The 12857-nt window shown below is 41.7% G+C and overlaps 1 protein-coding gene across 3 annotated transcripts in view; it reads left to right on the top strand.

Moving 5' to 3' along the window:
• LOC141258813 (cytochrome P450 2K1-like) overlaps positions 1 to 9912 on the top strand; it is a 312341-nt gene extending 302429 nt beyond the window's left edge. For all 3 annotated transcript variants that reach the window (XM_073673963.1, XM_073673962.1, XM_073673961.1), the window contains 2 exons: positions 1740 to 1881; positions 2185 to 9912. In XM_073673963.1, coding sequence (XP_073530064.1) covers positions 1740 to 1881; positions 2185 to 2363 — 321 coding nt within the window. In that variant the 3' untranslated portion in view covers positions 2364 to 9912. The remainder of the gene's footprint in view (positions 1 to 1739; positions 1882 to 2184) is intronic.
• Positions 9913 to 12857: the final 2945 nt, after the last annotated feature.

Here is a 12857-nt window from a genome sequence, read left to right as displayed (position 1 = left end):
GCTCAGACGCCACACTCCTCCCTGGCCTCCGGCAGAACAGGACGCTGCAGCGCTGGAGTGCAAAGAAGAAAGGTGAGTATAACTGTTTAGTTTTTTTTGTATGTGTGTACAGTGTACAGGATTGTTAAGTGAGGGGTACCACACATACCAGGATTGGGGGGATGAGGGGAGCCACGCATACCGTAATTGGGGGGATGAGGGGAGCCACGCTTACTGGGATTGGGGGGATGAGGGGAGCCACGCATACCGGGAATGGGGATATGAGGGGTGCCACGCATACCGGGATTGGGGATATGAGGGGTGCCGCGCATACCGGGATTGGGGATATGAGGGGTGCCGTACATACTAGGAATGGGGATATGCGGGGTGCCGCGCATACCGGGAATGGGGATATGAGGGGTGCCGCGCATACCGGGAATGGGGATATGAGGGGTGCCGCGCATACCGGGAATAGAGATATGAGGGGTGCCGCGCATACCGTGAATGCAGATATGAGGGGTGCTGCGCATACCGGGAATGGGGATATGAGGGGTACCGCGCATACCGGGAATGGGGATATGACGGGGGGCGCACATACCAGGAATGGGGATATAAGGGGTGCCGCGCATACCGGGAATGGGGATATGAGAGGGGCCACGCATACCGGGAATGGGGATATGACGGGGGCCGCACATACCAGGAATGGGGATATGAGGTGGGCCGCGCATACCGTGAATGGGGATATGAGGGGGGCCGCGCATACCGGGATTGGGGATACAGGAGGGGTGCCGCGCATACCGGGATTGGGGATACAGGAGGGGTCCGCGCATACCGGGATTGGGGATACAGGAGGGGGGCCACGCATACCAGGATTGGGGGGACAGGAGGGGGGTCACACATACCGGGATTGGGGGGACAGGAGGGGGGCAGCACAGACCAGCATGGGAGTCCATATACCAATAAAAATGCTTGTCACCCGGGCGTAGAACGGGTTCAATAGCTAGTATTTCATAAAGATTAAAGTTATTGTGCCTCACATATGTTATTGAAAATCAGGGTTTACTTATCCCATAGATGATGCCTCAGATAATGCCTCAATGCCTCAACATGTTTCCCTAAAGGTGGTTCATCAGGAGACAATATATAATGCACTCCCCATAAAAAAATACAATACTCACCCCTCTTACCCGTTCCCCCGCTGCTCTGGTCTCTACAGCGAATGCTCTGCACCTCTGCACATCTCAGCGAGTGGGAGCCATGAAGCAATATCATCGCGGCCGCTGAGCTGAGATGCCAGACGCAGAGGGGGATTGACGGGAGAGGGAACATCAACTGACGCTCCCTATTCCATCACTTCTTTCAACTGTATGCTAATACAGTTGAACTTGCGGTGACAAGCAGGGGGCTCGGTGAGTGTGAGCACTGGTTTGACTCCGCCCTCTGCTATGATAAGCTCACTGTCAATAGACAATGTAAGTACTGAGCGTGGTGGGGGCAGGGTTATCTGTGGTGGGGGCGGGGTTAGCTGTGGTGCGGGTGAGGGCAGATTCTCGGCTCTGCTTCATGCTAAACTAAGTTTACTGTATATAGTGGTGCAGACACAAAGTGATACATCATTGGATTCAGGGTGTCTTTCCCTACGTTATGCTGCTCTCAGATGAGGTAGCAAAAACTTATTGACAAATTCCCTTTAAATAAATAAAGCCTAAGGAGGCGAATTTCGAATTAAATATGACTTGTGCAATTGTTGAAACTTTCAGGGAATACAGGTGATCCCACTGCTGACCTCCGTACTTTATGATAAGGATCATTTTGTGAAAGCCGACGAGTTCTACCCAGAACACTTTCTGGATTCCAGTGGAAATTTTGTAAGGAAAGAAGCGTTTATGCCTTTTTCAGCCGGTGAGTTATTCTTTCATATGACTTCTTTTAGCACTTTGGAGCAGTGATGAGAGCAAATAACATTTCTTTAGGAAAATGTGAGAAACTATATGGGGACTGCTTCCTCCTTTGGAGGAATCTGTGTGAGGTGGGGATGGTTGTGCCTCCATATTTAAACGTTGGGTGCTCTTACAATGGTCAGATTGAAATCGCCAACTTATAATTTTGTTAAACCAGCCCATTTTGAAATTATATAGTATCTTTTGCTTTAGCCATGGAACAATATAAACTTTTTATCCTTTTCCACGTTTTTCATTGTTGTAGGTAAGAGAAGTTGCGCTGGAGAGAACTTGGCTAAAATGGAGCTATACATGTTCTTCACAAGACTGCTGCAGAACTTCACATTTAAGGCTCCTCCTGGGGCCACACTAGACCTCAATCCTGAGGTTGGATTCATACGCTATCCAATGCCCTATAAGACATGTGCTATACCTCGTTTGTAAACACTTTGTCACTTACCTTTAAAAAACCTTAAAAAGGATTCTCCTGTGAAAACAAGTTATCATCTATCCACAGATTAGGTGATAATTTTTTAATTGGTGGGCTCCAACCACTGAGAACCACACCATTTACTTGAACGGGGCACTAAAGCCAAAAAATTGTTAGTAATCAAGAAATAAACAACATCATTCATATAATTTTAACCCCTTAAGGACGGAGCCAATTATGCACTTAATGACCAAGCCAAATTTTACAATTCTGACCAGTGTCACTTTATGAGGTAATAACTCTGTAACGCTTCAACGGATCCCACTGATTCCGAGAATGTATTTTCATGACATATTGTACTTCATGATTGTGGTAAAATTTCTTTGATATGACTTGCGTTTATTTGTGAAAAAAACGGAAATTTGACGAACATTTTGAAAATTTTGCAATTTTCAAACTTTGAATTTTTAAGCCCTGAAATCAGAGAGATATGTCACACAAAATAGTTAATAAATAACATTTCCCACATTTCTACTTTACATCAGCACAATTTTGGAACCAAAATTTTTTTTTTTTATTAGGGAGCTATAAGGGTTAAAAGTTGACCAGCGATTTCTCATTTTTCCAACAAAATTTACAAAACCCTTTTTTTAGAGACCACATCACATTTTAAATGACTTTGAAGGGTCTACATGACAGAATATACTCAAAAGTGACACCATTCTAAAAACTGCACCCCTCAAGGTACTCAAAACCACATTCAATAAGTTTATTAACCCTTCATGTGAATCACAGGAACTGAAGCAACGTGGAAGGAAAAAATGAACATTTAATTTTTTTTTCACACAAATTTTACTTCAGGCCTCAAATTTTTAATTTTCTCAAGGGTGACAAGAGAAAATGGGCAACAAAATTTGTTTAGCAATTTCTCCTGAGTAAGCCGATACCCTATATGTGGGGAAAAACCACTGTCAGGGAACATGGCAGTGTTCGGAAGGGAAGGAGCACCATTTGACTTTTTGAATGTAAAATTTGCTTGAATAATTAACGGACGTCATGTTCTGTTTAGGGAGCCCCTAATCTGCCTAAACAGTGGAAACCCCCCACAAGTGACACCATTTTTAAAACTAGACCCCTCAGGAAACTTATCTAGATTTATGGTGAGCACCTTGAACCCCCAGGTGCTACACAGAAGTGTATAACATTGAGCCATAAAAATAAAATTTTCACATTTTTCCCACAAAAATGTTTTTCAGCCCCCAATTTTGCATTTTCATAAGGATAACAGGTGAAATTGCACCATAAAATTTGTTGTTCAATTTCTCCTGAGTAAGCCGATACCCCATATTGGGGGAAAACCACTGTTTGGAAGGGAAGGAGCGCCATTTGACTTTTTGAATGTAAAATTTGGTTCAATAATTAGCAGATGCCATGTTGCGTTTGGGAAGCCCCTAATGTGCCTAAACAGTAGAAATCCCCCACAAGTGACCCCAGTTTGGAAACTACACCCCTCAAGGATTTTATCAAGGGGTATAGTGAAGATTTTTAACCCAGAGGTACGACACAGAATTTGATAACATTAGGTCATCATATTGAATAAGTTGTCACTAGTCCTGAGTGTAAATACTAGCTACTTGAGTTTGCATCGGGTGCATACCCGAGCACCTGATGCAAACTCTAGTAGCGAGCACATTCACTTAACACTAGTCGCCTTATCTTCATCATTTTTTTTTCTTTACTTTTGAAAAAATCCCCTCCCCAATACAACCCCGAATCCTAGCCTAACCCTAACACAACTCTAGCCCTAATCCTAACCATAACCCTAACCCTGGGCTAACCCTAACCCTAACCTTGGGCTAACCCAACCATAACCTTGGGATAACCCTAACCCTCGGCTAATCCTAACCCTAACTCTGTGCTAACCCTAATCCTGGGATAACCTTAACCCTGGGTTAACCCTAACCGTAACCCTGGGCTAACCCTAACCCTTAGCTAATCCTAACCCTAACCCTAACCCTGTGCTAAAACTAACTCTGGGCTAACCCTAACCCTGGGCTAACCCTAACTCTAACCCTGGGCTAACCATAAGCCTAACCTTGGGCTAACCCTAACCCTAACCCTGTGCTAAAACTAACTCTGGGCTAACCCTAACCCTGGGCTAACCCTAACCCTAACCCTGGGCTAACCATAACCCTAACCTTGGGCTAACCCTAACCCTATATGGTTTATCACAATGATCAAAATGAACCAATAGGGAAAATTCCCTGTTGCTGCTGGACAGATCTCGGCGGGCGCGCAGCGTATGCGCCCGCCATTTTTTTTAACCCGAAGATGCCAGGGGACCATCTAGGGGAGGACGGTGGAGGACGGTGGCTCGGGGGGCTTCATTTCTCTCTTATCTGACATGTATATCATGTCAGAAGAGAGAGAATGATTGAAAACCACGCGCACACTTTTTTTTGTGATCGCCATTATTCAGTGAATAATGATGATTACGTGACAGGGGACCGGAAAAACGTTCCTTATCATATTCTCCAGTGTCTCAGCTACGCCCGGTAGCTGAGACCCCAGAAAATTTCCGACTTTGGGAGGCGCTACAGCCTTATTCCTCAGCGATACATTTTTACTGCGCTGAGTAATAAGTACGCTTAACTGCCGCCGTGAAAATGCATTACTGCGGTCGTTAAGGGGTTAAAGATCTGTGGAAAAAACATTGTATTATTTTAAATGGCAATCCATCACACTTATAGCCACCTGATGAAGAACAGATGTGTATAATGATACTACATCGCACCCCAACTATAAATATTGAGATGACTATTTAGGGTCATTGAAAATATGTAAAATGTCATCCATGTCCTTAATAAAGCCTGGGACTCTAGGCAATAGGTTGGAGGAGAGAATCAAGCCACTCTCCCAGTCTCTCACTAAGTGAGTCAATACCAGATGATAATTTATTAATTAATGAGAGTCTGAACACTGGGAACCACATCTATTAGCAGAACAGAAGAATTTTTAGTATTGTTACAATGGATTGGCAATGCATATGCTCGACCACATCTCCATTTACTCCCTATTAGGCTGGCGAGAGCTGCTCCTGGCCCCGTAGAGAATGACTAGAGCATTTTTGTTAATGGGAAATAAAAAAAAATCTCCATTTTGCCAATTGGTGTAGGACCTTATGGTCAGATCCCCTCACATCAGTAATCTATCCCCTATCCTATGGATATGAGGTAACTTGTTTTCACGATTTGTTAGTCAGCTTACTCTGGTGCACAAAGTTACACCAAATTGTGGTGCTATTTTGGATCACAGAATCAAAATTTAAACCATCTACTAGTGATGAGCAAATCAGATGAAATTCTAATTTGGCAGTTAACTTAAATTTGGCCAAAAAAGTTAATTTATATTGAATTCATTTGTTGTAAATCTTAGGGTATGTGCACACGGCCAGTATTGGAAGTGCTTTGAATGCAGTATTTTTTATTCTGCGTCCAAATCGCTGCACGCAGGTGAACCCACATGTGTTCATTGAACCATGCCAATTCACCGCATCCTATACATTGCACTGATATAATTTCTCTTGCAGAGACTAGTGTCTTCGCAAGAGAAATTGACATGCAGTAATCTGTAAAGACGCGCCGCATGTCCATGTCCACGAGTGAGCCCCAGAGACACATAGTGGGCATGGGATTTCTTGAAATCTCATCCACTATGCTGTAACATCTGGCCGCTGTGTATGCACGTGCGTCCAATCCGCAGCCATTACTGATCGTATGCACATTGCCTTAAAATGCTCTAAGGTCTCTATCAACCACTGTCTCACTTTGTCCACACAACTCTCCACTTGGTCAGGCCAGTCGGATCTTCATTCACAGGCCACAGGTCTTCTTTATGCAATGGATCCTATTAGGGTCTCTGATGCCCACTAAGCCTCACAAGGTCATCATGTGTGATGAAGATTGTGGCCTGCAAATGAAGATAGGACTAAAAGGATCAATCATGGAGAGGTGAGCATTAGAGATGTGTTAAGTAAGTATAGACGACATTGGGTGTAGCTGGGCCATCTTCCCCAAAATGTATTGCAGCTACCACATATCTCCCAGTATAGCACAGCTAATCAAAATGGACTATTATAGCCTGTATAAAAGTGGAGGCAGGGAATGCAGCAGACATTTCCAAGTGAATCGTCATATTTAGAGGATGTCACAGTTTAGCAATAGAGAGAAAACCATGAAAAAATGAACAAATTGTCTAGACAATGAACAAATTGCACAGATAGTGTGTGAAACAACACGAGCAAACAACAGATACCATCCATTTGCCTATAGCCACATATGTAAAGGTCAATTTGACATTACTAAAGCTGTTTTTGTCTTAAAGAGATTCAAATTGGCTGAATTCATTCCTAGGAGACACATCTATTTTCAGGGCAATTAGAGTATTTACAAATTGTGGCACATCAATGCACTGTTAATAAAATTTTCTGTAACAATATAGCAAAACTGTCGAATTCAGAATTCAAAAGATTCACTCATCTCTAGCTATGTACATTATGTTATTGTGGTACCGTGTTAGCCAGAAAAATCAATGTAAATACTTTCTATGCCCAAAGATGACAAAAGTATTTCAAAGTGATACCTTTCTTGGCTAACAGAACAAAATATATATTTGCAAGCTTTCAGAGCACAGTGGCTGCTTCTTCAGGCAGGACTACAGATGAATTATTAAAATAAGAGCACAATATGGAAGAGTTATTGAAACACAACATTTGTTCATGAGGTGGTAGGGGTGATTCCTCTTAAAGATAAGCCAAGTAAATCAAATTAGGGATTTGCTACAAATGGAGCAGCAGTGGAAATGTTCTCTTAGTTATCAAGAGTCCATCTGGTGGAGGTGTGAATTGTATCATGTAATAAGTCATAAATCCTGGTGTTAAATTGAGTCCTATTGTCAAAAACTTAAACATCCTTATCAGTTTGAATTCCCAAGTTCTTCTCTATCTACCATCCTTAAAATTAACTTTTAGTGTAAAGACTTTTCAATCTGCTATACAGAGTTCAGGTCAAGAGAAATGTTATCCCACAGGCGTGGCCAGTTTATTCTTAATTGTGTGTCTGTGTAGATCAACCTTGTTTGGAGTTTTTACATGGTTTCCCCAATATTGATACCTTCATTGCACCTTGTACATTGTATAAGGTACAATCAGCACCAATTTTCCTTAGGATGCTCACGTGGGGGTTGTATGTGACCACAAGAGGTACCCTGTTGTTGTCCTCCTTCCCTCCGTGTACGGAACATGGTCTGATCATACCATATCTCCTGGACAGGGGAGGAAGCAAAAGAATACACAGACATTACAGCAGGGGATCAAAGCTGAATCTTTCTTTGAGGTAAAACATTGTTAAAAAATTTCACTGCCTGTTTTTAATGTCACAAAAAGAATCAGCTGCAATCTCATGCTGTAATGTCTGTATTGTCTTTTGCTTCCTCCCCGGCCCAGGAGCTGTGGTATGATCAGACTGTGTTCTGTACATTGTCAGACACAGGCATTGATTAAAATGAACTTTTGTTCATGGGAAAACGCCTTTAAGGAATCTCCTTGTCAGAAGCATCCTCTAATCACCATCAGTGACTGGCACATTACCATGTAACAATAAAAAATGCAAAACTTGTACCCACATACTACCAACAAATACAGTCCGCTTACCGAACACAAATCAGAACTATAAAATCATGGATTTCTTTTCATGTACTGTACATCCTCCAACATGGTGTATATGATACAATGTACGAGGTGCCTTGGAGGTATCTATATTGGCAAAACCAGGCAAAAACTACAAACAAGGATGAATCTACACAAACGCACAATTAATAATAAACTGGACACGCCTGTGGGGAAAGATTCCTCGGTAACTGAATACTGTATGGCAGATTTAAAAGTCTTAAAATGAAAAGGTCATTTTAAGAAAGTCAGAGAGAGAAGAACTTGGGAATTCAAACTGATAAGAATTTCCAATTCTTTGATGATAGGACTCATTTTAACACCTGGATTTAAGACTCACTACATGGATTAAATTCACACCTCCACCAGATGGACTCTAGATAAGTAAGAGAACATTCCCACTGCCTCACCATTTGTGACAAAATCCCTAATTTGATTTTCTTTGCTTATCTTTAAGAAGCATCACCCCTTCCACCTCATGAACAAATGTTGTGTTGCAATATCTTTTCAATGTTTTGCTCTTATCTTAATAATTCATTTGTAATTGGTAATCCAGCCTGAAGAAGGAGTCTCTGTGCTCTGACAGCTTGCAAATATACATTTTGTTCTGGTTAGCCAATAAAGGTATCACTCCGAAAATACTTTTGTCATCTTTGGGCATAAAAAGTATTTACATCAACTCACCACTAGTAAGCATAATTGTTTTTTTCTTTTCTTGAATAATTGTAGTTCACATTTTAACAGTTTAACAGTTTTCATCCATATGTGTTTTCTTTTTTTTTTGTATAATTACAGGCCTGAAATTATTCACATTTTAGCAAAGGTCATGATTTTTATGGGCAATATTTTGGTTATTAATTTTCAAATGTATTCCTGCCTCTTTGTCTAAATGTCTAAAAGAAATTGCTTGTTTGATCATTGTTCACTAGAGATGAGCAAATAAATTCAAGTGAAATTAAATTCAACTTGAATTTTACAAAAATCCACATTCGTCAAAATGCAGGTTTTTTGTAATTCACTTTGGTAATGATTCAGCAAAATGGCAGCTGCTGGTCACCAACATTTTTTTTCTGAATCATAAAGGGCCATGTAAAGGTTATAAAAAAGAAAAATCCTTATACTCACCTTTCCCTGGAACTTTATGGCTCCTCCGCTACTCACCTACTCACGTCCACCTGTCCGATCAAAATCACATCTTATGATTCCTCGCTTCTTGCATTGGAATTTTCAGGCCTTTCACACTGTGATGGACTTGGCGTCTACGACAGCTCTGCCCATGCAAGCAGAAAAGTCACTTTGCACATCATTATGTCATGATGTTGTTGGCATCCCACGCACAAATTAAGAGCCCTCCCAGGTGCAATGACAGCCAGAAGTCCGGCAAGTATGAAGGGTCCAAAGAACCCAGTGCAAGTGGTGGGGAGCATCGAGATCTGGACAGGTGGCAGTGAGTACTGCAGGGGCCAGAGAGGTGAACGAAGAGTGAGTATAAGTATTTATTTTTTTTATATTTTATGTTTATTATATTTACATTTATTATGCTCTGGGGTCTGTAGAAATCCCAGAACATAATGAGGTAAATTAAATTTGCATTGAATAACTTCTCCACAAATGGAGTTTCCCTGGAAAATCCACACAAACAGGTGAATTCAATTTTTCCCTGATCTGCTCATCTCTGATGAAGGTTTATCATACAACAAAAACACACTCTATGCCTTTCCAATATAATATAATATGACCAATGTAGCATTCTTAATTATGTTTTTTTTTTGTCAGCGATGGTAAGAAAAGTGTTTAAAATTTGAAAAATAAAAAAGTAATACTTTTATTAATTTTTACATGCCTGTTTTATTTGTCTTGTTTGACACGTATACCCTACGACCATTCTGTGCACTGTGCTTGGCATTTTTTGCTTCATCACCTGTTTTGTCCAGGGGGATTTAATTTGCTTAGAAAAATATCTAAAAACAAATTACATTAAATCAAGACATTTTAATGGGTTGGTCTGTTTTGACACACATGTTTACATTTGCCAATTGGAGACACAAACATGTCACATATACCACACACATTTCTAGTTTATTTCATATTTTTCCAGGTTTGGATAAGTGTAGGTAAACTAATTTATAAATATTATACTTGTGTCCAAAATAAATGGGAATCAAAAAAGTGGCACAGGCAACAGATGGTAATGGAAAAGGTGAAAAAAATGTACTATGGTTAAAAATTTGGGCTCCACTGGCAGCAACAGCACAAGCTGTGCTTCTGGCTCTAGCCATCCCTGCAGTAGTAATATCAAACACTGGTATAATTTGCCTCCTTTGCCTCTGGCAAGCATATTAGTGGAAAGGAGTGAATAACATAATGGAATATATATCACTTTACCTATCTCAGTCACAGCAAGATGATGTTACCTCTGACAGCAACATCATCAGTTTGAGTCAATGTTTTGTAAAGTCAACTTCTGCTGCCAAAACATCTAATTTTTTACATTTTGTTTTTAATTCTGTCAATGACACCTCTATCCATTCAACCCCTTAGTCACCTAACCCTCTGCACCCCTGGGACTAAGGATCATTCTTCACCAAAATAACATATTCCAATTGAATTATTAGAAGAGGTGAACCATCATGGATGGAAGGAGAAGGGAAGAGGATTCAAATACCAAGCTGTGTTGCAGGCTATGAGAGATGGGTGGTGGTGGAGACAGCATTAAAATACAGAGATGATTTTTGGCCAAATGATCTTCTGGTGGAAGTTTTGCTTTTTCCCCATTAGCCTGAATGTAGGTGATCTCGTAACTAATATTTGTGCAGCCTCAACAGTTCCTGAAAGCTCTGGTGGTGGTTGATGGGGTTTGAATCCTATTTATGGTCATTTCAGGTGTGGGAATTCGTTTCCACATTGCAAGAGGAACAATTTACCGCAGTTTGCGAGATCTATTGTTGGAAAATATCCTGGTACACACTGACTAGGAACGACATCTTTCTGGTAGCAAGTGAAGCAGAATCATCTTATCACTTCAGGAGAGCAAACTAGGCAAAGCTAAAGTTCTCCTCCTTTTTCTACTGGTGATCATCTTTTTTGCATCCAGTCCACATACAGAAGTAGTGCCTGCTCGTTGTTGTTATTACAAGAAGCATCCTCATCCATTGCTTTCCGCACTCTTCCTCTTCTTACTCTGCTGCATCATCAGCTAGCTAAATGTTTGTTCAGTAGTGATTAGTGAGTGTGCTCACAACTGCTCAGTATTCACCTGAGCATCTCACTGTACGAGATGCTCGGGTGTATTTCCTGGATGCTTAGGCGGGAGCTTGAGTCCCCGCCCCGCATGTTTGTTGCTGAGTAAACAGCAAATAAACATGCACGGATTGCCTGCCAGTCACTGAAATGTCGCAGCCATGTTAGTCGTGGCATCACAGTTATTGCCTGGCCGCATAACGTCATTGGGTCTATACCCTATGCTCGTCACAGTCTACTTTTCAGGCAGGCAGAGTAGGAAGAGGTGCTGCTGAGCTAGGGATAGAATTGGCAGTTTATTTAGTTAGGAATTCCAGAGCAATATAAATCTTAACTAACAGTCCTCCATTTGCCTGTTAGCAGCATACAGCCAGATGTTTCATTTTAATAGCATTGCTGTATTGTTGTATCAGAGAAGCAGAGAAACTTATCCATCATCAGACGTGATGCGATATTATTGTGGTAAAAATCCTGATACTTTTGGGAGCGTGCAAAATATTATATTCCATTTATAGTCTGCCAGTTGTGTGTTGTTCAAACCTATTCAAACTTAGTCGCTGACCAATACCATACTATAAGGCCACTGTCTAAAACTGTTGTCATCAGACATCATCTGATATTACTGCGGTAATAATCCTGACATTTTTGGGAATGGGACAAATATTATACTCCATTTAAAATTGGAAAAGCGCGTGGCAAGGGACGGGAAAGTGGACGTGATGGTGCACGCAAAGGCTGAGGCCATATACAAGCTGAAATTTCATCTGCTGAGGGAGCACAACAAGCACCCACTTCGTCACCCTACCATCCTGTCCCACTTTGTAGGGTGCCATTGAACACCGCTATTAAAGCCAGAGCAGTGTGAAAAGGTTGTTGTTTGGATAGCAGATAATGCTTCCAGTCAGATTTCCACCACCACCACCCTGTCTTCCACATGGTCAAGTCTCAGTAGCTGTGAGTCTGGACCACATATTCCTCACCCTGATCCTCCTTTCTCCCACCATGCCGAGTGTCCAGAGACAAGTGATCCCACACTTGGACACTCTGAAGAGCTTTTCACTTCTCCATTTATAGATTAGGGCCTCTCGCCAGCTTCAAGCTGGGAAATAGGAGATCGCATGAAGCGATGCCCAAATATTTGAGCAGCCACAGTCACACGAAGGCGACAGTAGAAAAGTGCAATTACTGGCGCAAGAGGTGGATGATAATGATGAGACACATTTGCAGGCAAGTTAAGAGGAGGCCCAGTGTGCGTACATGGATAACGAGGTGGTGGACGATGAAGTCACTGACTCAAACTTGCAAGGCGAAATGCATAGCGATGAGAGCAACACAGAGGGGGAGGGAGGTGTAGTACCACAAAAGGCAGGAACAAGCAGTGGCCACAGACTCAAAGCAGGCAACTGTTCCCCAGAACACCAACACGAGGGAAGTTGCTAGTCCAACTGTTAGGTCTTCCCTAGTATGGATTTTTTTTAAAGACTGTCAAGTGATCCAAAAAAGGCCATTTGCAACATCTGCCATGCCACCTAGAGATGAGCGA

This window comes from Phyllobates terribilis, unplaced genomic scaffold (genome assembly GCF_046119375.1).
Source record: "Phyllobates terribilis strain yellow unplaced genomic scaffold, ASM4611937v1 Scaffold_3__8_contigs__length_932513732, whole genome shotgun sequence".
Taxonomy (NCBI): domain Eukaryota; kingdom Metazoa; phylum Chordata; class Amphibia; order Anura; family Dendrobatidae; genus Phyllobates; species Phyllobates terribilis.
This window is presented reverse-complemented; position numbering and strand designations above follow the sequence as displayed.